This window comes from Hipposideros armiger, unplaced genomic scaffold (assembly GCF_001890085.2).
Source record: "Hipposideros armiger isolate ML-2016 unplaced genomic scaffold, ASM189008v1 scaffold_267, whole genome shotgun sequence".
Classification (NCBI taxonomy): domain Eukaryota; kingdom Metazoa; phylum Chordata; class Mammalia; order Chiroptera; family Hipposideridae; genus Hipposideros; species Hipposideros armiger.
This window is the reverse complement of record NW_017731617.1, coordinates 1,188,493-1,210,483: the sequence shown is the minus strand read 5'-3', so window position 1 is coordinate 1,210,483 and position 21,991 is coordinate 1,188,493. Positions and strand designations below refer to the sequence as shown.

General features: G+C 47.4%; 1 protein-coding gene across 1 annotated transcript in view; it reads right to left on the bottom strand.

The window, feature by feature from the left end:
• PAPPA (pappalysin 1) overlaps nt 1-21,549 on the bottom strand; it is a 201,265-nt gene extending 179,716 nt beyond the window's left edge. The window contains exons 1-2 of the mRNA XM_019656847.1: nt 20,491-21,549; nt 540-685 (exon numbers count right to left, since the gene is read on the bottom strand). Coding sequence (XP_019512392.1) covers nt 540-685; nt 20,491-21,347 — 1,003 coding nt within the window. The 5' untranslated portion in view covers nt 21,348-21,549. The remainder of the gene's footprint in view (nt 1-539; nt 686-20,490) is intronic.
• Between the last annotated feature and the right edge of the window lie 442 nt (nt 21,550-21,991).

Sequence of the window (21,991 nt, the reverse complement as noted above, 5' to 3'; positions counted from 1 at the left end):
TTGCCTCTTTGGAGTCTTTCAAGCCAACCCATGATAGACTATGCCAGCACAATGTGGTTATCAGGCTGAGAATATATCTGCATGACCTAAGAGGCAGGGGTATAAGGAGAAAGCAATCAACGGGCAGAGGTGGGAACCTGAATTCAAACTGTGGCTCTGCCACTGACTTGTGTGTGACCTAGGACAAGCCCCAGTTCCCTCTACGAAGCTCAGTCTCCCCACTGGTAAAACAGGGCTAATAATATTGTGTTCTTTTCTTCAGAGCATTGCTTGGTGGGTGAAATGAGATAAGGAATGCTGAAGGATTTTATACATTAAAAAGTGATAAATATTGGGCTGTCGGAAAAGTCATGATGCATTTTTTTTGCAGCGAAAAACATAGACAAAAATACGTCATGACTTTTCCGACAACCCAATAGATTGTTCCCCGTCCCCACTACCACCACCACCATCATGACTGAGTCACCACCATCATCATCGGTACTAAATTCATTCCTGTGCTAATCCGGTTTCCTCCTGGAGAAGTTTCTAATTCTCACCTAAGTGCATTAGGGCCTCCTTGTCCCATGGCCAAGTGGCTACTCCTGCCAATTCCTCCTCCGAGGAGTTTGCAAAGAAGATATTGAGGTGTGTTGATCCATCCAGTCTAAGAATGTTCTTCAGTTCATTCACATCCAAGTATGCTCTGTAATAGAAAAAGAACCTTGGCTGTCATCACCATCCAAACAAGTTACTATTCACATAACAGGTACTGCTAATTAAGTGAGAGCTACTCGGTGCCAGGCACTTTGCTGAGCACTTTATAAACATCACCTCATTGACTTCCCCCAATAATATTATAAGGTAAGTGATACGATCCCATTTTACAGATAAGAAAATTGCATTCTCCTGGGTTTAAGAGGCTTGATAAGGTTCCTCAGCTTATATACAGCAGAGTTCGGAGCAGAACCTAGATTTATCCAAAGTCAACATCTGTGCCCCTAAGGACTCCGCCATATTGACTGATGACGAGGCCACATCATGTGGGTATAGATCAAGAACACAGACCATGGAAGAGATCCCATGTTTTCTCGTCTTGGCTTCTTTCCTCCTTTACTTATTCACTATGGACCTGGGACCATTTATTTGGCCAATACAGAGCTGCACTAGGAGGCCCGCTTTGCATTTCTATACTAACCTTGCAGGAGGCATTATTACTTTGTTTTCAAAATAAGCAAACATGGGGTCCAATGTTATTAAACAGGGTGTCCAAAGTTGAGGGGCTAGGTTCCAAGGTCAACTCGGTCCAGCTTGAAAACCTATCCTCTTTTCACTGGGAGCCATGCTGCCTCCCCGAGTGTCTACTTCTGCATTCTGTAAGCCTCTATTCCTTTGTCTATAAAACAGACTAGAGAGGGATATTGTATTTGAGGCAGCTGCCACTGTAGTCTTGACATATCTGGAAAGTGCATTAGCGCCCCATGCGGCAATTGTCAACTCTTTCATACATGGAACAAACACACATTGGAGAGAGAAAGAAATGGTCTTTGGAAAGAGACTGGCATATCCTAGATGCTCAATAAGTAAGAGCCCTTCCCTTGCAGAATATGACTCTCTCATCAGAACAGAAACACTGCAGCTTGGATCAGTCACAGGCATATGACTCAACGGCTCTCGATGGAGAGAGCAGCCGGCTGGCCCCTCTCTCTCATGCTTCTGTCAGCCCCCATTTGATGTCTGTCATCATTATCTTAGGGATCTTATGAGCAACTGATAATCATTTCTTGAGGAAGGTTGGAAATGAATCAATGAATAAATAAATGAAAACATACATAAATAAGCAAGCAGGCAGCTTGATGTAGTAGATGAGATAAAGTCTATGAATAATGATATTTAATGTCTGTCGGGTCCTTCTATGTGGCCTGGCTTTACATGGATTATCTCTTTGAATCTTAATAACATGGAGGTAGGCAGTATTATTATCCCCATTTTCCAGAGGAGAAAACGGAGGCTTCTGTTTCATACCTTGTGAAGGTCATAGAGCCAGTTGAAAGTGTTTTCGTCTTTTATAATGTTGTCTCTCCATAAGGGGTTGGCATAGAGCCTGGTATGCAGATCACATAACGACGGTTCCCTTCTCTTTCCCTCCTGGAGTCAGAGAAGGGTCTCCCCACATGTGAAAGAGTCAAGTCCAAGCTCCCCAGCATGGCCTGCAAGACCCTGCCTCCCCTTTTAGCCTCATCTCTCTCTGTTCCCTCTCTTGAATTTCCCACAATACACTGGCAGCATCCACCATGGTGTCTTACCCCAAGTGCCTTTACTCATGCTGTCCCTCTGTAGGACGCTGCTCCCCATTTTGTTCTCTGATGAACAAACCCAAAGTCTGTTTTGGTATCATTCCTCCAGGAAGACTTCCCTGATCTCCATCTCACCTCCACCCCTCTATACCATCTCTGTATTCATCCACCTCCTGCTAGTGCATGTGCTCTCACACCATTCCACATAATCACTTCACCTGTCTATCGCTGCCACTCTCTGTGGCTCCCTGGAGGCAGAGAATGTGCCTCATTCATCTCTGTTTACCCAGTCCTCAGCGCAGGGCTTGACGCCCTAGGAGCACTCCGTGAATGTTGATGGAGTTGAAGTTATATTGGGAATGAGAGAAAAACTAAAATATGTAGGTCCTAGTCTCAGTTTCAGCACTTCGTTCCTATGAGGCCTCCAGTTTCCTTATCAATACAATGGGTGCTATAAAGAGCATTTCTGTGGGTCAAAAACCTATACCTTTTCTGTGATGGGAATAGGATATGCCTGAGACCTCGCATGCCCTCCTGTCCACTCAGGTCAACAGCCTGAAGCTCCTGAGACCAAATATTCATAACCATAATTTTTATGACTTTTCCAAATAAAATAAAAGAAAAGGTTAACTTGAGTTGGAAACAGGCAGGGCCAGGAGAGGCTGCCTCTGTGTTGACCAGAACTAGCTTGAACAGACTAACTCCGAAGACAGCTACACAAGCTCACACACTGACGTGAAGTCTTGCTCCTGGGGCCTTCTCTCCCCTAAGATCCCACCTTCAGCTTTAGACTGGAGTTCAAACCAGTGTGTTCTGTGATCAGAGAAGGAAAGCCAACACTTACTAAGCCCTTGCTACATGCCAGCCCCTGTGCTAGCGACACATGCTGTCCCACCTCTGTGTAGTGCCTGAAGTCACACAGGAGAGCGGGTAAGATGGCTTGTTCTCAAGCCAGAGCTTGGGGTTTGAATCCAGCTCTTCTACTTGCTGTTTGGCAATTTATACAACCTCCTGCGCCCCGGTTTCCTTATATACAAAACAAGGGTAAGAAGGGTTGTTTAGAGGACTTGGGATGTTAATAAAGGAAGCGTAAAGGGCTTAGCATAATACCTGGCATTCAGTAAGTGTTTAGCTATTCCTCTTATTTATCCCTGTCTTACAGATGAAGTAACACAAGTTCAGGGATCACATAAATAGTGACAAGGTCAAGTGAAAATCTAGAGGTGTCCCGCTCTTCCCACAGGGCCACGGCAAAAAGGGAAACAGCGTGTGGGGGGAGAAGCTGAAAACCCAGAGAAGTCGAGCTTTTCTTGGGTCAGCCCTTTCCACACTATATATTCTTTCCTAATTGATTTGTCCATTTCCATCGAGCGTTCTCTCAGGCAGAGAACACACATGGTTATTAGAGAAAGTCACCTCTTTGCCCCATTGCTCTCGGCTGAGAGAGCTTCAGGAGAGGGAGAGAAGGGTGGGGTAGGGCCTCGGGAGCCATTTTAATTGGTTGTTTATTCAGTTGTAATTGCAGAAGTAATCTTTTCAGAGGGTGGTATTCATTCTGCCCCAAGGCAGTGATGTGGGATGTTGGAGCCATTCCGCTGCTTGTATGTTTGTTTGGTTGGGGTTTTTTTTTTTTTTGCTGTTGTTGTTTTTTCATACTTTGAGAAGCCTCTGTTTTCCAAAAAGGAAGCATCCATGGTAGCCATCCAGGTCCCTGGCCCCACTGGTCTCTCTTTTCTCCACCCAAAGGAAAAGAGCTCTGTGGCTAAAAGTTTCCTTCTGCTGGCTAAGGTCTTCTCTCCGATTCAGAGCCAAGCCGGGTGTCTCTCAAATGCATCAGGGGAAAATCTTTAGGATTTTCCTCCTTCTCCCCATCTCTTTAAGATACTCTGTATTCCTTCCAGTCAATGGATGGAGGAGAAATCACAGAAGGTCAAATGGAGAAGAACCGTGAAGAGTCTAGAGAGATTGACGGTGGGACTTGCTCAGGGCCACTTGCCTTTCCATTTTGCCACTGTGGGAAGGCTGGCCCTGTGTATATATTATAAATTGGTCAAATTTATTTGTTTTTTAAAAAAATCATTAGCCCAGGAAAAAAATCAACCCAAATCCATAACTCTTGGAGTTTATTAATTTATGAGCCAGTCGTACCCAGGGTGGGACAGACAGACCTATGTCCAAGCACAAATTGCTTTACCGCTCCGAGTCGCAGTTCACAAGGATACTAGCAGGATTCAATGAGATAGCTCCGCACAGTCCCAGCATGCACTGCCCTCCATGTCCTGCTTTCCTATTTTCTCCTACGGGGGGATAAACCTAAACTGACAGTCTGCCTCTGGGTGGCTCTCCCAGTCTCAGCTTTCAGCATCTCATCCCCACCACTCAACCTTCTTCCTCCCACACCCTCCCACTCAAGTTCTCACACTTCCCTCATCTGAGAACCTATGGTTTTCCCCAATTATGCCCATTCCCTAAGCATGTTTATTATTTCCCCTGAATCTCAGCCTTTGAAAATCTTACCTTCCCTGCTAAGTTCACGTGCATGTGATGTACTCCATGTATACACTTGGGACCACCCAAACCTGTAAAATGGAATAACGATGTCCACTTCTCAGGGATGTCAGGTGGGCTAGAACTAGGTTCAACTAGAACTAGAGGCAACACAGAGAAAGTTTCTCACACAGTGCCTGGCACACAGAAGGCACTCGATCAATTAGCTTTGGCTGTTTTTATTGCACTATTATTATTATTGCAATAACAATGATTAGCAACACCAAAATCATCCTCATCACCTCTAGCTGGAAATGACTGCTCCCTCCTCAGCGCCCCCTCGCCCACTTTTGATTCTTGTGGTTCTACTATCACCCTACTTTGTGTTATCTTCACTGTGTGAGGACCTGTCTTCTCCACCAGACTATGAGCTCCAAGCAGGTGGGGCCAAGTCTTTGTCATCTCTGTGTCCCCTGAAACTTTCCTTCAAGAGAGAGACAGCGCTACCACTGATGGGCAGTTGGTGAGCACTGCTCTCTTCAATTGCATTAATAAGATGAGTGGCCCCGGGGCTCAGGGAGGTGCAGTGACTTGCCCAAGGTAACAGCAAACCTTGATTCCCTAACCTGTATGGCAGTGTTTTTGCACCAGTTAGTAAAGTCACCTCTTCCTTCAGTGGGACATGGTTCCCTGCAAGGGAGCATGGCTTGGAGAGTCAAGTCCAGGAGGGATTGCAGCCCCCAGGCTCCTCCTCAGCAGAACCTGCACTGCCTGAATTTTTGCCCTGCTCCTACCACCCTCAGCTGCCTTTTCTGCAGCTCATGGTCCCCTTCTGATCAGTGAGCTCGTGCACTAGTTTAGTGTCTTCCAAATCATGATCTACAGAAGGATAAACCCACAAGAAGCAGCTGAATATTTAAGGTAACAGAAAGTTTCCGAGTCAAATGGGTTCAGGACATGCTCTGTTAAACAAGGTTAAATACATATACTCTTTAACTGCAAGCATTTTCAGAGCCTTTTTTTATATCCCATTTACTATACAAAATGGGAGTCAGTCAGAGAGTGTAGGAAGTGTCCCCACACATATTTGACCGTGATCCCTTTCCCCACTCCACGTCTGCCTTTGCCAAAAAAGCAAATAACAGCCTAACCAGCACAGTTTGGGAAATGTTGGGCTAAATTGGAAAGTCCCTCCTAACTTAGATCCTCTCCCCGAGCTGTCCCTCAAGAGAGGTGTGTCACTTTCTCTTCCTCCTGCACGGCCGTGCACCTGGATCCTACTAGGAAGGTGGAGGGTCCCCTGGAATGTCAGTTTCAAAGGGCCCAGCCCCAGAATGCCAAGGCGCCCAGACTATACCTCTCTGCCAGAACTGCATTTCAAAGTCATGAGAGCAGTTCTGGAGGGAGATCAAAGCTCTCTCAACTCAACTGTCATTAGAATATTTTCTTTCTGCATCTCACTCGCTGGTGAGTGCCAACAACATATTCCCTAAATGCACTGGCCTGCGATGGTACAACTCTGTAATAATCTCAATGAGAGGGCTGTCAGGGCCTGTTTTATTGAAAGAGAAGCAAAAGGGAACTGCAGTCAAACTACAAAACAACAACAACAACTCATCCCTTAAATAAAATCATGGGAGGCTCGAGTTTTTCCAACTCGAGACGCATCATACACTGGCTCTCCCATTTTAAAGATGGCTGGGGCTGGTCAGAGATATGGCTCACAGTGAGCCCAGATCAAGACTGACCAGTCTCAGGTTCTATTCCCACTCAAAGCAAACTGAATTTCCCGCTGCAGAAGTGACAGCTGAGGAGATCTTTGAGAAGTGTCATGCCAAGGTTTTGCCCTCTGGGCCCTTGATAGGTGCAGGCGGGTTACAGGGATGGTGCTGGTCACATGCCAATGTCCCCAGTTTGAGGAGGGCTAACCCTGGCTGAGAGTGGGCCACTTCCATGCTACAAGCTGGTGACAGTTTTTTCAAGTTAAGGAAAAAGGCAGCAGAGTGCTAAAGAAAAAAAGCCACATGCTCAGAGAGAGGCAGACTAGGGTTCAAATCCACCCTTTCCTACCAAGGGGCAGTGCGACCTTAGAGAAGTGACTCAATCTCTCTGAACCTCAATTTGCTCATCTGTAATATGGAGGTTATCAAATTCAACCTAGAAAGGGGAATATCAAAAAGCAATACATCAGAAAGAGACTAGAGTAGTGCCAAACCCAAGAAAAGGCCCTTAGATGCATAATTCTCTTTTTAGGGTACTCACGGAGCTAGAGAAAACGGACCTTAGCTCCCAAGGCCTGTTGTATCTCCCTTCCATCAATGAACCCTGGTTCTTATCACTGGACCAATGTATTTATCTTCCTCACAGGCAGTTGCCCTGTTTCTATAACTCATAGAACAAGCCCTGTAACATTGCCTATTTCCAAATTCTGATTGCAGCCTGTCATTCCCAGGAAGGACCTCAAGTCCATGAACCACTACCCCACTTTCAGAATACACTAAACCATTCGAAAGTGATTATCAAAAATAAAGATCAAAGCCATGCAGGACAAGTCATTAAAGTAAGATAAACCTCAGAATGTTTATTGCATCCATCTCCTTGTTCCAAATAACAAGCTTTCTCTAAGCTGTGACCAGTTCTAAAACCTGGATTTTGTACTTTATCCCAAGGGCCTTAATGATCTGGACTTTATTCTCCTGCTTAGTTTCATTGTCAGAAATGCTTAAATATGCCTCTCTTGTCTGTATGGAGAGGCACAGGGGGAGAAAAAGTGCTTGTTAAGAGTTTATTAAATTCTCGGAATCCTGGATGATTGGTTTCCAAAATAATAGCTTTTGTATAGAAGCTTGACACACAGTCTAAGAAGAATGTAGCAGCACCAATCAAAGATCAATTGAAAACAATCAATCATTCTTTCATTCATTTATTGAATAAGTCATGGTTTCATTACCTCTCCTCTTCCCATCTACTCTTCCTCCCTTTCTGCCTGCCTTCATTTGCTCCTTCCTTCCTAACTGCCTTCCTCCCTGCACATGATTCATTCAGTCTTTGCCTCTTTTCATTCACCCACATTTATTGAGATGCTATCATATACCACGCTCTAAGCTAGAAACTGCGCATACGAGCATAAAAGAGAAACAATTTTCACTATCAAAGAGTTGGCAGTTTTATGAAGGAAGCAAGACAAATCAACAGATGATCCATAACATAATGTGCTAATATTAATAAAACCTACTCTTTGGGGGAGTTTACTACACACTGGCACTGTGGAAGTACTTTTATTTCTTTGAAGCTTTACAAAAGCCTTATACATTAAGTATGAGCATCCGCAATATACAGGGGAAGAAACCAGGGATCAGTGAAGTGACGCCGTTTTTCCAAAGCTCTTCCTCCCACTCATAGCTGGCAGAGGTGGGCTGTGGGTCACGGTAAAACATATCCTTCACCATTAGCCTCTTACCATCTCCTCCAATAGGTGTTATAATAGAAGGGGTATGAATGTGATGGAAGCACACGCCATGACACTTACCTAGCTGAAGGTGGGTAAGATATCACTGAGGTTTTCGCATGAACAATAAACCTTGGTTGGATATTGGACCAAGTGCAGGAGACGGGGAAAATGGCAGAAGCTCCGGAAAGCCGAGAGGCGTGAAGTGAGAAGAGTGAGACACTGCAAGTCCTGTGGTGTGGTTGCAAAGCTGGGGACATGGGAGCAACTGGACAAGATGAGGCTGGAGGGGTCAGCAATGGCCACGTTGCATACCAGGTTATGGAGGATGGAGGGGCCTGAACGCTCCTAGCAGCCCCTGGCAGATTTCATGGGAGAGAAAACAACCTGGTTTATGGTTTCCCATGAGCTTTCTTTCCTTCCTGGAGCCATGTGGAAGGTGGACCAGAGGAGGAAAGGCAGTGGAGAAGAAGGCATTGGCAGTGGGTTGCAGAAAAGGGGGTGAGTCCGAGAACATATAAGTGGAGAGGTATTTATGCATGGGAAACAATCCAATGCTAGGTGGGGGTGGGAGTGAGAGGAGGTGAAATGATGGGCTTGGCTTCTGACCTGGTCTCTGGAGTGTTTCTCCTTTACCAGGCTCAGGTTCTATAGCTCAGTGCCTTACCCTCTTATTGCGGTCCTAAACTTCAGGCCCAGCAGGAGAGCTGTCTCCTGGGGTGGTGCCCTCCACTGAGTCACACGGAAAGTCAGCTCTTAGTAAAATCACTGTTGGCAGCTCTCTGATGGGTAGGATCACAGTGAGACCAGGAGATGGACGGGATGAAGAATCCTGAGGACTTGGATCAGGGGAGAGGAAGCTGCTGATTCCCAGAAGCAGGTTGGGCCAGTGGAGAGGTTCTCAGACCTCTGGATCATTTTAAAACATTGACATGGAAGAAGCGATTTTTAACTCTGACAAATAAATGAAGCATTTGAAGATGATTCCCCCCCCCTCACCCCCTCACACACACCACTTATGACGTCCCTCCTATAATAAAATAAAGGGTACTGGAGTAGTGCTCCACAGGAAAGAATAAAACAATCTCAGAATAAAGGACACTAATGTTAAATGAATACCCTTCACGAGGAACGACTCAGCTCCCGTTTTTCTCATTTGCCTTTTTGAAAGTGGCGTTTAGGGATTGCTGGGGCAGAAGGCAAAGTGTCTGAACACCTGGTTCCTGGCAAGCTCAGCGACACTCACTTGGCGAACATGACTCATCCTTTAGGACTCAGACTAGAAGTGGCTCTGACCCCTAAGAAGTCAAGTACCCATGCTCTGTGTTTCCTCAGCACCCTGAACTTCTCCATGAAGCACTTGCCTAACTAGCTGCTTATCTACCTGCAGGAAATTCCATGAGGGCAGAATCACACCTATCTTGTGAAATGCTCATTGTTGTACTCCCAGCACCTAGCACAGTGCCAGCACATAGTAGGGGTGCGCGCGCACACGTACACACCATGTTGAATGATCAGTCACTTCCTAAGATCTCTGTCTGGGGTTCTGTAATCTCTGCTTTGATAGTCCCCGGCTCTCAGAAGGTACTTATTTCCAGGGAAGCCATTCAGCATGAAAAAACCCTGATAAGTAAGGAGAAGCAACAATTGAAGCCTGATGGGGTGTTGAAAGTACCAGAACAGTCATGGGATGATCTCACGTCAAACTACTGGTTTCCCAACAGAAGCACAGCAGTTCCAGGGCCCGCCGCTATCTATTCCCACCACCTCACTTTCTTCTTGGAGGATCAAAACCACAATTGATAAATAACACAACTGACCACATTGAGTAGAATAGTCACAGATCACCGACAGCCCTGTGGTTTGTGTTTCACTCACAGCACAATTAAATAAAGACAAATCACCTCTATTTCATAAGTTGTAGCAGCCACAATGTTCGAGGTACAGGCGGTATTTCATTAGACTGTGTAGTTTGGCTCTAAATTTTTAGCCATGAAAACCATATAACTGATGTGACGACTGACTGAGCAATATTATGTTTGGGAGGGATACAGCAAGGATTACAACATCATCATTACCAATATCTGTCAATATGGCAACTTCGAGATTTTAGCCTAGACTGTGGCCCCCATGCAAATCACCTAACCTTAGGCAAACAACAGGATGATCTAAAGTTAGAACTCCACGGCCTTTACCGTCAATGCAGATTTCTCGGGATGAGCTTGAACAAGTCTAATCACTTCCCCAAATTTGGGTTTCTCCTGGGGTTAAAAAAGAGATAGCTCTCAAAGGATCTTGTGACACAGAGATCAAGCATGGGGATGTGGTGCTTGCTGGAAAGCATGACACAATATGTCAGGCTGTTGCAAGTAGAATTAAATTCAAATTGATTTTTGGAAAGTGGATGCCACAGTCAGGGCCTGAGGGCCCTGAATAAATAAAATAGCAGACACAGAGACTGCCCGAGGTGGGGTACCATCATTAGACTACTGCTGGGACTTAAGTAATGGGAGTAGGATTTTTTTTTTCAACTTGTCATAGAGTATAATTATTCCTTCATTGCTATGCCAATACATCATATTCAATTAAGATATAGGGGCTGGTACATACTTTGGAGGCAAGACTGTCTCTCATTTTCCTGGATGACCCCAGTGTCACTGTGTGGCATTACTTGTACCTTTTCAATATTAAGCTCCCCATTTGGTTCTCCAGCCCTTGTCCCCACAAACCTGTAGCCAGGGTTATTAAGGCGTCTGATTTAAAAATGTCTGAACAGGGAGAGATCCTGGAAATGTTCTGCCCAAATCCTCCCATTTTACAGATGAAGAATTTGAAGCACAAGAAGTGACTGACTCCATGTTGGCTAAGAAGTTACTGGAACTATCTAGCCACTTCCTTCCTGATGTTTTGCCAAGCCACAGGCAAACTGTGTTTTTCTACCACGAATCCTCATAGAAAAGAGCTTTCATGTCCCTCTTCCATCCTCTGTAAGATTCTGAGATGCTTCATGCTCTTTGGAGTTACAGTCACCATTGCCTTCTGTGGCCATAAAAATAGTTCAGTGGCCAGAAGTCAAGCGGAAGGCTAATTCAAGCTGCAGTTGGCAGTTTGAACTTTAAAAAAGGCCGCAATCACAAACATCGGAAGTTGGAAATAGAGACAACAAACCCCGTCACCCTCCACCCTTCAACACCAGCCCACCAAAACAACTTAGAACACGGGAGAAAAGAAAGAGAAGCAAAGAGAAAAGGAGAAAGACAGAGAAATGCCTCTCCAAAAAACAAAAAAAAACAAAAAAACGGGGACACTGGAGCCTGCTCAACTTAAGCAAACAAACCCAAAACCCACTGCTATTTACACACTAGTTTTGTGTTTCCAGAAAGTAAGAGGGAAGGTGTGGAGGTTCCCTCTCAGGAGGTGGAAAATTGGCCAGCTGTGAGTCTGAAGATGCAAGCTGAGCTGTGATCAATTTAGGGAAGTATGAATTTCTAAAACAAAATATACCGGTGTCTGTCCTCTGAACCCTCCCTTACACCTGCACTGCTTTATCTCCTAACCTGAAAGGGTGTCTGACCGAGAGCGCTGAGGCTGTCATGAGTGGTCAGTGTCACCCGTGGATGGAGAGAGAAAAATGAGAGTGCTGACTATGCAAAATCCAGGGTGGAAAAAACCCAACTGCCTCCCGCTGAGGCCCTCGAAAGGGCACCGAGTGCTCCCATCTGTCTGGGGAACTACACATCTAGGAAAGGGGTGAGAGTGGGAGCACTTGAGATCCCAGCATGCTGGGGGACCTCCCTGGCGTGTCTCCAGCAGAAGGTTCCAGTTTCCACCTGTAAACTCTGAGAGATACAGTGTGCTGTGGCAAGAGTCCCAGGCCAGGAGGGAGCTTGCTCCACCTCTCACATTGCCCAGTGTGGTCCTGAGAGTATCAGGGCACCCTCCTTCCCTAGCACATGTGTAAACCACTCAGTGGGCCCCTTCCTGGGATCCCACACATGCCTTTGCTTTTTGTTGGAAAGGCATAACCTCAGCGTGGCATGCTGCTTATCTCTTGAGAAAACGGATGCATTAGCATTTATTATGTGCAGGGCTTTTGGAATAAAGAAACTCTTTTCAAAATGGAATCTGGCCGGACCCAAAATAAAAGGACTCTTGGTAATAAAGAGTGACTAGGTCCCTCCAACTCCCATGTAAGCCCTGAGTTCTACTGAGAAGACTAAGGATTGAGAGGGGCCTGGGAATTAAGGGCTATGTATGTAACAGGTCAGAAGATTTCCTGGAGACGTAAAATCCCCAAACAACCACCACTGTTGCTTGGAGAGTTCACGCAGTGCCGGGTGCTGCGCTAAAGAGTGGACAGTGCACTATTTCACTGAATCCTCTAAACCCCAATGCAGTAGTAGACTGTGTTCCTTTTAACCCTAATTTTACAGAGCAGGAAACTGCCCTTTGATAAAGGAAGAGGCTTGTTCAAGGTCACAGAACTGTGAAGGACCTTGATTCCAATGTGCTCTGTTTCTAAAACTTACGCCTTATGTATTTGCTGGATGGTTTTGATCCTCCAGTGCTTCTCACAGGTCACTGCTCTGAGCTCCTTATTCACTCACCTTTAGGGGCCATGAGCAGTTCTTCTCCTGCTCCCCATCCACCCCTCTATTCTGCTCTCAAAGACCAAAGTCACATGTGCACAAGGGTCCCAGGCGGGACCTGTGAGTAAAAGTGGGCTTTGTTCTGAAGAAAAGCACGAGGGAAACCCAGACTGATTCAGAGAGAATGGGACCGTGAGGGCAAGTGGGGCTGGCTGTGTGTGTTTGTGCATCTACACTCAGGCAGGCATGTGGGCTGGAGATAGTAAAAAAATCTAAGGACTTCGACAAATTGGCATACCACCCACTATGACCAATCCCAACATGGCCTGGGATTGATCCGTGTGGAAATATGTCCTCTAACACAGTTAGACATTTGGGGTGTTTTCAAAATAAACTAGTATGCAAGCTCAATGAGCTTGATATAAGTTATGTGGTCTTTATTTAAAAATGCCAATTCTGTGGCCAGTCCTAAAAAACGTTAGTATTTTAAGAATGAAAGCAATCTGGGCAAATGACCTGAGTGTGTGTACTGGTTTCATCCTGGCGTCCTGCACGAGGCTGCAGGAAGGAGGCTCTGAAAAACAGTGCTGCCAAGGAGGAATCCACGTGTGTGCTTGAAAAGGGAGGGAATGTTTCTCCAGCACCTACTGTGTGCCAGACACGGTGCCACTTAAGTTTCCTGACATGTCCCAGGATAGCTGTTCTCACCCAGTTTTTACAGATGACAAATCAGTGACCCATACTGAGACATGGGCCAAGGTCAGACAGCGAACGAACAGTGGAAGCAAGACTCAAACCCTGGTCAGCCTCCAACACGCATCATTTTTCTACTATGCCAGGCCTGACTCCCGTTATTGCTTTAATGACTATTAGTCACGTTAAATAAACTCTGATATTCTGATTATAAAATTCCAAGCAATTTCTCTTACATGATTACTGGAAAAGACTGAACAAAGTTACTGAAAAAAAGAAAAAACAACAATGCCGTCTTTCATCTGCGTGCTGGTTAACTCTTCCCAGAACTCTTTCTGGGATATTATGTTATGTGACCCTCAAGGCAATCGTGTGATCCAGGCAGTCAGATATTATTATTACTCCCTTTTGGACGCACAGGGAGGTCAACGGACTTGCCGTAGATTGCACAGCTAAGAAGCTACCGAGCCATAGCTAAAGTCCATTTCCCCTGAATCCTTCTTTCACTCTGTACCAGTCTGAATCTTTGAGCTCTACAACCTAAGGAACAAACCGTGGTGTCTACCTGCATGAAGTCCCAGTCAGGCTCACCCCTTTCTTAGACTGTCCCTACTCACAGTCCCAATCCCTATGCTCTCATCCACCTCTTTTCTATCACTATGAAGCCAACTAGTGCTGCAAGATTGTTTGAATAGCTTCTCCACCAGAAAACCTTTCCTAATTTCCTCAAAGCCCAGTGAGCCTGCCTTTTCTCAGCGTGCACGGAAGCCTTATCGCCTGTGTGGTTCGTTTGGAAATTAATCATCTTGCCATCTCTTGAATGACAAGTAAGCGAAGGTCATTACACCACAGCTTACAAGCACTTTCAGGGCAGAGATTACATCTTAGATCCCTAGGGCATTTATCACAGTGCCTCAGATACTAAAGTATCTTAACAAAACAGGGCTGATGGGTAAAAACACGACCATACTAAGTAGAACCCGTCCACATTTCAAATGGCCAGCTGTGAGAGACCAGGGCCAGGTAGAGGGTCTAAAATGCCTTCAGACTAGGACATGAGACTCGGTCTGGTCTCAGCTCGGCCCCACTCGCAGTCGGAGGCCTGGGCCAGCGCTTGCCCGCCTTGGGAGCTCAGTCTCTCATCCACAGCAAGGGGAGGGGTGCTGCTGGACCACTCCAGGCTGCTTTCAGCTCAGAGAGTCCCTGATTCGCACAACTTTTCTAGATGTGGAGAGAAATTGGGTGAAGGAAATGTATGTTCCCTGAAAACACCCCAGAAAAGAAGTGAGAGAACCAAATGAGTGAAGGTGAACCACTGAATGGCCTGTGATAAGGGGCGGGGACGAGGCTGAGGGGGAAACAGAGCTGCCAGCAGAGGGGTCAGGGAGGCTGCCTCATGGCTTGTTGTACCCTTTGCCAAAGACTTCCAGCAATGTCAGCTGGGGGCCAATCCATCAATCAATCAATCAAAAACATGGCATCAGGAATACGCTGGTTATATTAAAAATAATAATAAAGAGAAGGCAAAGAAAATGTTTCCCTATGAGCCAACAGCATGTAAGGGAAGTCTCCTTTTTCCCACATGAATAGATATTCATGGACAAAGGTGCAGTTCGCCTCATGGTGCCAGAGCTGGCAGGCTAGGGGGTGGGAATCCAAACAGGAAGTTGGTGGGTTTATTGCACTATCCTCTTACAGTGGGGTGCACATAGACAAAAATGTCAAATACCCCTGGATTTCCTGCTTCTGGGGATTTTTATTAACATCCAGGTTTCCCATTTGATTTATAAAAAGGCATGTGAAGTGCACTCTGACTTGTTTGTGGACATCTCTAATGGCTGCAGATGCAGCTCTGCCTGCCTGCCTCATCTCCACCGCTGCAGAGCATGGCCAAGGTTCATCGGAATGTCTTTTTCTGACTGACCGGTCTGATGGAAAGACTATTACTGCTCCCACAGGCCGCTCCTCCTGGCTGACACTGGGGGTCCTTTCACATCTGTGATTGCAATGGCCTTTTAACTTGACTGTCTTTATCCACTAGATGCTGAGCTCCCAACAGGCAGGGACTGGGCTGGCACAGGGGGAGCATTCAACAAATATTTACTGACAGAAGAAAAAAAGAAAGGGAGGGAGGAAGAAAAGACGGAAATGAAGGAAGAAAGGAAGGAAAGAAGGAGGAAGTAAAGCAAGGGAGACAGGCAAGAAGGAAGGATTTAGCCTGATGTTAGAGTTTCTCATGAGATGAACTACACCTTTCTCTGCCTCTGGTCGGATCCAGCCGAGGGACTCCTTACCCTCCACTCCGTTCCTCCCCGACTCCCCCCCCCCCCCCCTTCTCATGCCAGACCCTCTGCATGGGCTGGCTTTCTCTGTGTTCGGCACATGTACCGTGTGCCTATCCACATCCACTTTCAACCCCTCTTCACCCTGCTCTGTGCTCTTGAGAGGCTGGCCTCTTGGAGTTGCAGAAACAGGTCCTTTGCCTTGTGGTTACCAGTCTGGCTCCCCAATGAGAAGCACTGGCAGGAGACTAGAAGGCAAAACACAGTGGTATGTAGACATTAATCGTCTGGCTCCCTTCTGGCCAGCGAGGGTCAGAGGGCTACTCCTCTCGACTGAGAGTCGCAGGTGCCAGGGAGCCCTCTCCTCACAGCCACTCTCTTTGGGTTCTGTCTCCACTCCCTTCTCTTGCCTCTATAGGCCAAGGACAGAAACGGCTCCCCTAATTGCTGGCCCTGGCCTTGGTGGTGGTCCTAAACCCTGCCTACACTGTTCCAAACAGCTTCTCCTTCCCAAAAGCCCCTCCTGCAACTCTCCTTAATTGTTCTTTTGAACATGCCGTCTCTTTCCTGCCAGGTCCCTGGCTGACGCAGGCTGCACCTCTGCCTCTCAACGCCTGCCCCAGCCAACTTACCTTGTTTCTTCAGAAGAATAAATCTCTGCTTTTTAGGTCTCCTGCCCCCACTGCGTGTCACTAAAACCACAGAGCAGAGTTTCTTATGTTTGAATAGGACTCCCTTACGTAAGTGGTAGCCCCTCAACGGTGAGAAACATGTTCCACTCATTTCAATGCGCCCAGTGAGCAGCAGGGAGGTCGGCAGGGGTAGCCGTGCCCAATAAATGCCTGTTAAACAGGATAGAAAGTCACCATTTGGTTCCCGAAAATGATCTGAAATAAGATATCATCCAGAAGCTGGGCTGTGTAGTGCTCACTTCCAAGCCCATCCAAGCCGCCTTCTCTACCATTGCCGTAATCCTGGCGACGACCTCACTGCGCATGCCTCCAGCGAGGGGGCGCTCACATCCCTGCAGAGCAGCACTTGCCCAGGAGGACCATTCTGATTAGGGATGACATTATCTGTCACTCAGTTCCAAGCCGCCTCCTGTCATTGCCACACTCTGGTCCCAGCCACGGCTTAGAAACCGTATAGAATAATTCTGCCCCCTTATCCACAGGACACGCCTTCTGATACTTGAAGCGCATGTGCCATGGCCCCGCGGTCATGGCCTTGGGAGGGTTTTCTCCTCCGGCCAAACATCTTCAAATGATTACATGATACTGTTCCTGGCCCCCTCACCGTCTGTCCCAGTCCCCCTCTTTGTGCAGACCTCAGTTGGCTGTCCTTATCATGGCCTCTTAATCAGGAAAACTCACTGCCAGTGTGGCAATAATATAATAGTTCTTCAGTGGCTCACGGAGAGATTCTCTTCCAAAGTCACTTATTCAGCACTATATAATCCCAAGCTCTTGAGGACAGCAGGGAAAAAGAATAGAGCTAGGACAGAACGCGAGGGGTAGGTACCTGTGACCTGCAAGGATGTCAGTGCGGTGCTAGGAAGCCACGCCATAGGGGACAACTAGGACATAGAAAGCTAGAGCGCTCTTAACCCTAGTTTGACCACTGAGGGACTGTGTGAGCTTTGTCCTCCATTTCCCTCTAGGGACCCAGTGACCTTCAAAGATGTTTCCAGGTCTGACATTTGACACCACTTCGATGTCTTCTGCAGCCCCAGATCTGCTCGGACAGAGTGCTCTCCTATAACATAAGAATTCTTGAGAATGTGACTAAAGGGCCCAAGGTTTATTAGATAAAGAATGAGTGTAAACGTGTTAAAAGAAATGGCGCTTCTCTGATGGCATCTGCCAATGTACCCAGCTGCATGACTGGTGGGTATCATTTTACTCAAGAAGCTTTCATAGAACCCTGACACTGCTTCACTGGTCTCCTGGTATTTCGTTTTATATCAATTCATTTTTGCTGTATAGTCTAAAGGTATTGGTTTGCAATGTATAGGAGGAAAAAACCTGGTACTTCACCATAAATTGAAAACCAGTCATTTAAATATTATCTTTACTGTCTTTACCCATTAAGAAAACAAAAAAAGAGAGAGAGAATGGAGAGAGACAGAGAGACACACACACAGAGAAACACCCTGGGTGAGAATAAAGTTCAGCTCTGTATTAAAAATCACCTAGATAATGTCAATCTAATTTTTGCTGCTTCTATCACAGGTGCCTACCTTCTTTCCTTCTTTCTCTCGTGTCTTCCTCCCTCCTCCCCTCCCTCCCATTTTTTTCTTTTTTTCAATTCAAAAAGCAAATACTTCTCTACAAAGTTCCACAGGTTTCTCTCTGCACACAGCCAGCTGACGCTGCTAGAATGCTGTCACCCCCAACCCCATCAGGAGGTGACACGTGGCCTGGGGGGACTCACCCAGGGCACACGACTTTCCCAGCCAGCAAACAAACAGGCCCTGGCGTGAGAGGTCACAGCACTGGCCCAGGGCCGCTCACAGCCATTCTGGGCACGCAGTCCCATGACTTAGAAAAGAGGGAGGCCGCTGGGGCCTGCCAGCTCTGTCTGCTGATCGTGAGGTATCTCGGATCTGAGGCCCCACAGCCCCTCCACACCAGCACAGGGCCCCCGTCACAGAGGCCAGCTGCCCTTGGTCCTGACCCAATCAGACTCATAAGTTTTCTGCCAAGGCTTTCTGAAAACCACCCTGCCTATCACCTCTGTCCTTTAACTCTGCCTCTTATTGTGCCTTCCACTCAAAAATATCCGCCTTCAGTGGGAGCTCTGGAGTCAACAGACCTGGATTCAAATCCAAGTTTTCCATTTGTTAGCTGAGTGACCTTGGGTAAATCAGCTCATCAGTCCGAATCCTGGATTTCCTTAGCAAAATAGAGGTCCCAGTACCAACCTTCCTGACACTTGGTAGGTGCTGAATAAACATGTTGCATGAATGGATGAATAAAAGAATGAATGAATGAATGAATGACAAATGGGTGAATGACTTCAAGCTATTTGTCCTCCCCCATGCCCACTCTGCCTGGGCACACTGGTAACTGTTGAGAGTCCAGTTCAGCAGAACACACATTGCATTAACCTCGGAAGACCTATATTGGTGATTTAACCAAATGACTTTCCTGACCCATGACCATGATTTTTCTCTCGAAGGCCCTCTATTTCCCTGTCCATCAAATGCAAATATTAACCCCTATCTTGTCTTCCTTGCCACATCCTGTCAAAGCCCAAATGAGAGCAGAGATGAAAGGGCAGTGTGACCTGGAAGGAACTGGCCACACACCATGGCTCCTTCCCACATGGGCTGTTCATGTGTCTGAGCCAAGGTGAGAGTCCCGGGGCCAGCCTGGTGCCAGGAGGCTGAGCTGACGTGCTGTCTGGCTCCCTGCCAGGCACGACATTCTCTTGCCAGCACCGTCATTCCTTTGCACATAGGTATTCTGTCTGTGCATGGGAGGCCCTTGCTCTTTGGAGAGAGACATAAAGAGGAGAGTCAGCAGAAAACCTGCAGAGGTCTGCAAATACGCTCCGGCTATCAGCAAGTCCAGGGTCCGATGTGTTGGGTAGAATGGAAAAGTTCGGCGTGAATCTGGGACATTAGGGAAGTGGCTGCTAACTCTCTCTCTGGCTTGGAACTAGTTCCTCCAGGTCCCACATCGAATATACATTGCCCATGGGCTCACCTTTGGGTTTTAGTTTGGGGTTCCTGGTTAGAGTTGACAGCACAAGGCAGAGCTAAGGGGGGCATTAGCCGGAAGATCCCCCTTTATGCCCTCTTCTCAGCAGGACACAAAGAAGTTCCTCGGCCTCAAGGGTCTTCCATTCTCCCCCAACCCAATATCTGATGTCCCAATTGTACCTAAGTCTCCCACTCAAGATACTCAAGCTGCAAGTCTTTTCTCTTTCATCTCCCAGGGCACTCCCTTTATACAGCACATGCTACCTTTCATTATACAAATAATGACAAATACTCTTATTGGGAGTTAATGACCTGCTAGCCACTAGGGAGACTGTGCTTTCCATGCCCTCCGTCACTCTCAACCCTCAGAGTAGCCGGACGAAACAGGTGCCATCATCATCGCCATTTTACATATGAGGCAATAGTTTCTAAGAGGTCACAAAGTGAGGACACAGTATCCCCGAGGGCTGAGCCCAGGCTGTCCCATCCCAGGTGACCCCAGCGTTACCTGCACTGTCCAACAGGCCACATTGCTCCATCCAGTATTGTTGTCATTAGCCCCATGTGGCCACTGTGTACTTGAAATGCAGCTAGTGTGGCTTAGCAACTGGAATTTCATTTTTATGTAATCTTAACTAATTTTAATGTACATAGTGACATGTGGCTAGGGACCACGTATTGGATAGCACAACTCTGACCCTCTCCACTGCATATGTTTCAACAGCTATTTGTGCTCAGCTCCTGTCACCCAATTTAGACTCTGAGCTGTTTGAGAAGACAGGGTTCTGAGTTTCCCTTCTTAGCTCAGGGTAGGCACTCAATAAATATTTTTGTGATGGCCTATGCTTGCACATGGCCCCCACGATTATGTAACAGACTGGCCTCCATCACAAAGCTGCTGTGCGAACTGGAAAATTCCCGTAACCCCTATGGGCCTCTGGTGACTTGCCTATAAAATGGGGGACAAGTTCAGCTCTTGACTGGGCATCATCTGCCCAGCAGGTCTTACCTGTGCGGAGAGTCTGGATCGAAGCAGGTCTTGGTGACGTCAGTGATGTCCGGGTCACAGCACTCTCCGCCATCAAAATTGAACCGTTCGTAGTTGCAGTCCATGTCACACACCCCATTCTGCTGCTTCTTCATGAAGGCGGGGTGGCGCAGATGGCGGCAGTCCCCACCGTCGTGGCCAGTCAGCGTGTGGTTGCACTCGGGGTCACAGTTCTCGTCCCCGATTTTGCCGATGTCGCAGTTGGCCAGGATGAGGCGGCGACGCAGAGAGGAGTTGCTTACCTCCAGCACCTCCAGCTCCCAGGAGATGTTGTAGTGCTTGAAGGCCTCGGCCAGCTGCTGATGCTGCATGTCGATCTGCTGGCGGCTCACGGTGGGGTTCTCGTGGCTGTCGTCGTAGAGGTTGACCACGCGGTACCGCACCGCCTTGGGCCGGCGGAAACGTGGCAGCTGGTTGTAGCTGGCGATGACTTCTGCGTTGTCACACAACGTCTGCCCGCACAGAGGGGGCTCCAAGCTCGTGTCCAGCAGGAAGCTGTGGGCGCCGCTGAATTCCACTTGGGGGCTGTTGCCATCCTTCATGGGGGACCACGTGCGCTTCACATTGTCCCAGCTCTCCTGGAGGAGGAGCTGAGGTAGAGGAGCGTGGAGGCCGTGGGCTTCCATGTCCAGCAGTACCTCCCGCTGCGTCCTGGCCACCTTCCACAAGCTGAAGCGCTCGATGTAGCCCCGGAAGTTGTGATTCAGGGTGCTGCCTCCCAACATGAGCACTTTACACTTCTGGGTCAGCGGGCTGAAGATGCCACCCACCTGCTCCCCAGAGGTAGCCACCTGGGCACCGTTCACATAGAGCTTCATCAGCCGCCCATCATAGGTGGCGGCTAGGTACACCCACTGGCCTGGCAGGTAGCTGCGGTGCGCATTGATCGTGGTCGCTTGCCGGGCCCGGTCTGTCTTCAAGGAAAAGAAGTAGCGTGGGTCTCGGTTGCCTTGGTCACTGACGGTGTGAATGCCCACGACCCATCCTCGGTCACGAGAGGTATAAGAACATTTGTCATACAGCCCTAAATGGCCCCAAAAGAGAAAGATGAATAAATAAAGGATGGAAGAAGCGGGGTAAGTTATGTCTCTCTGATACATTTCTAGCAGGATGTCTAGACTGTGCTCTACGGGACGCTGGCCGTTACTGAAGCAGCCTCTGGGACCACCCCGAGGGCTGGCGAGGGCTTGAGGGCCTGAGCGGGCAGGTGAGTTGGGTCTGGGGGATTCTCACCACAGCTGTAACCCAAGCAGTTTCATTTTTATTGGTTTTGAATATGGAGCATACAAAAAAAAAGTTGTTTGAAGAATGAATATTTGAGCTAAATAAAATAACACCACCACCACCAATGATGATAATTAAATTCTGAAAACCTCTGATTTTGCAGAGCTGTTAGATGGGGAAGAAGGCCTTCTAATTAAGAGGGTATTTTAAGGGTGAGATGACATAGGTGAGAGAGAAT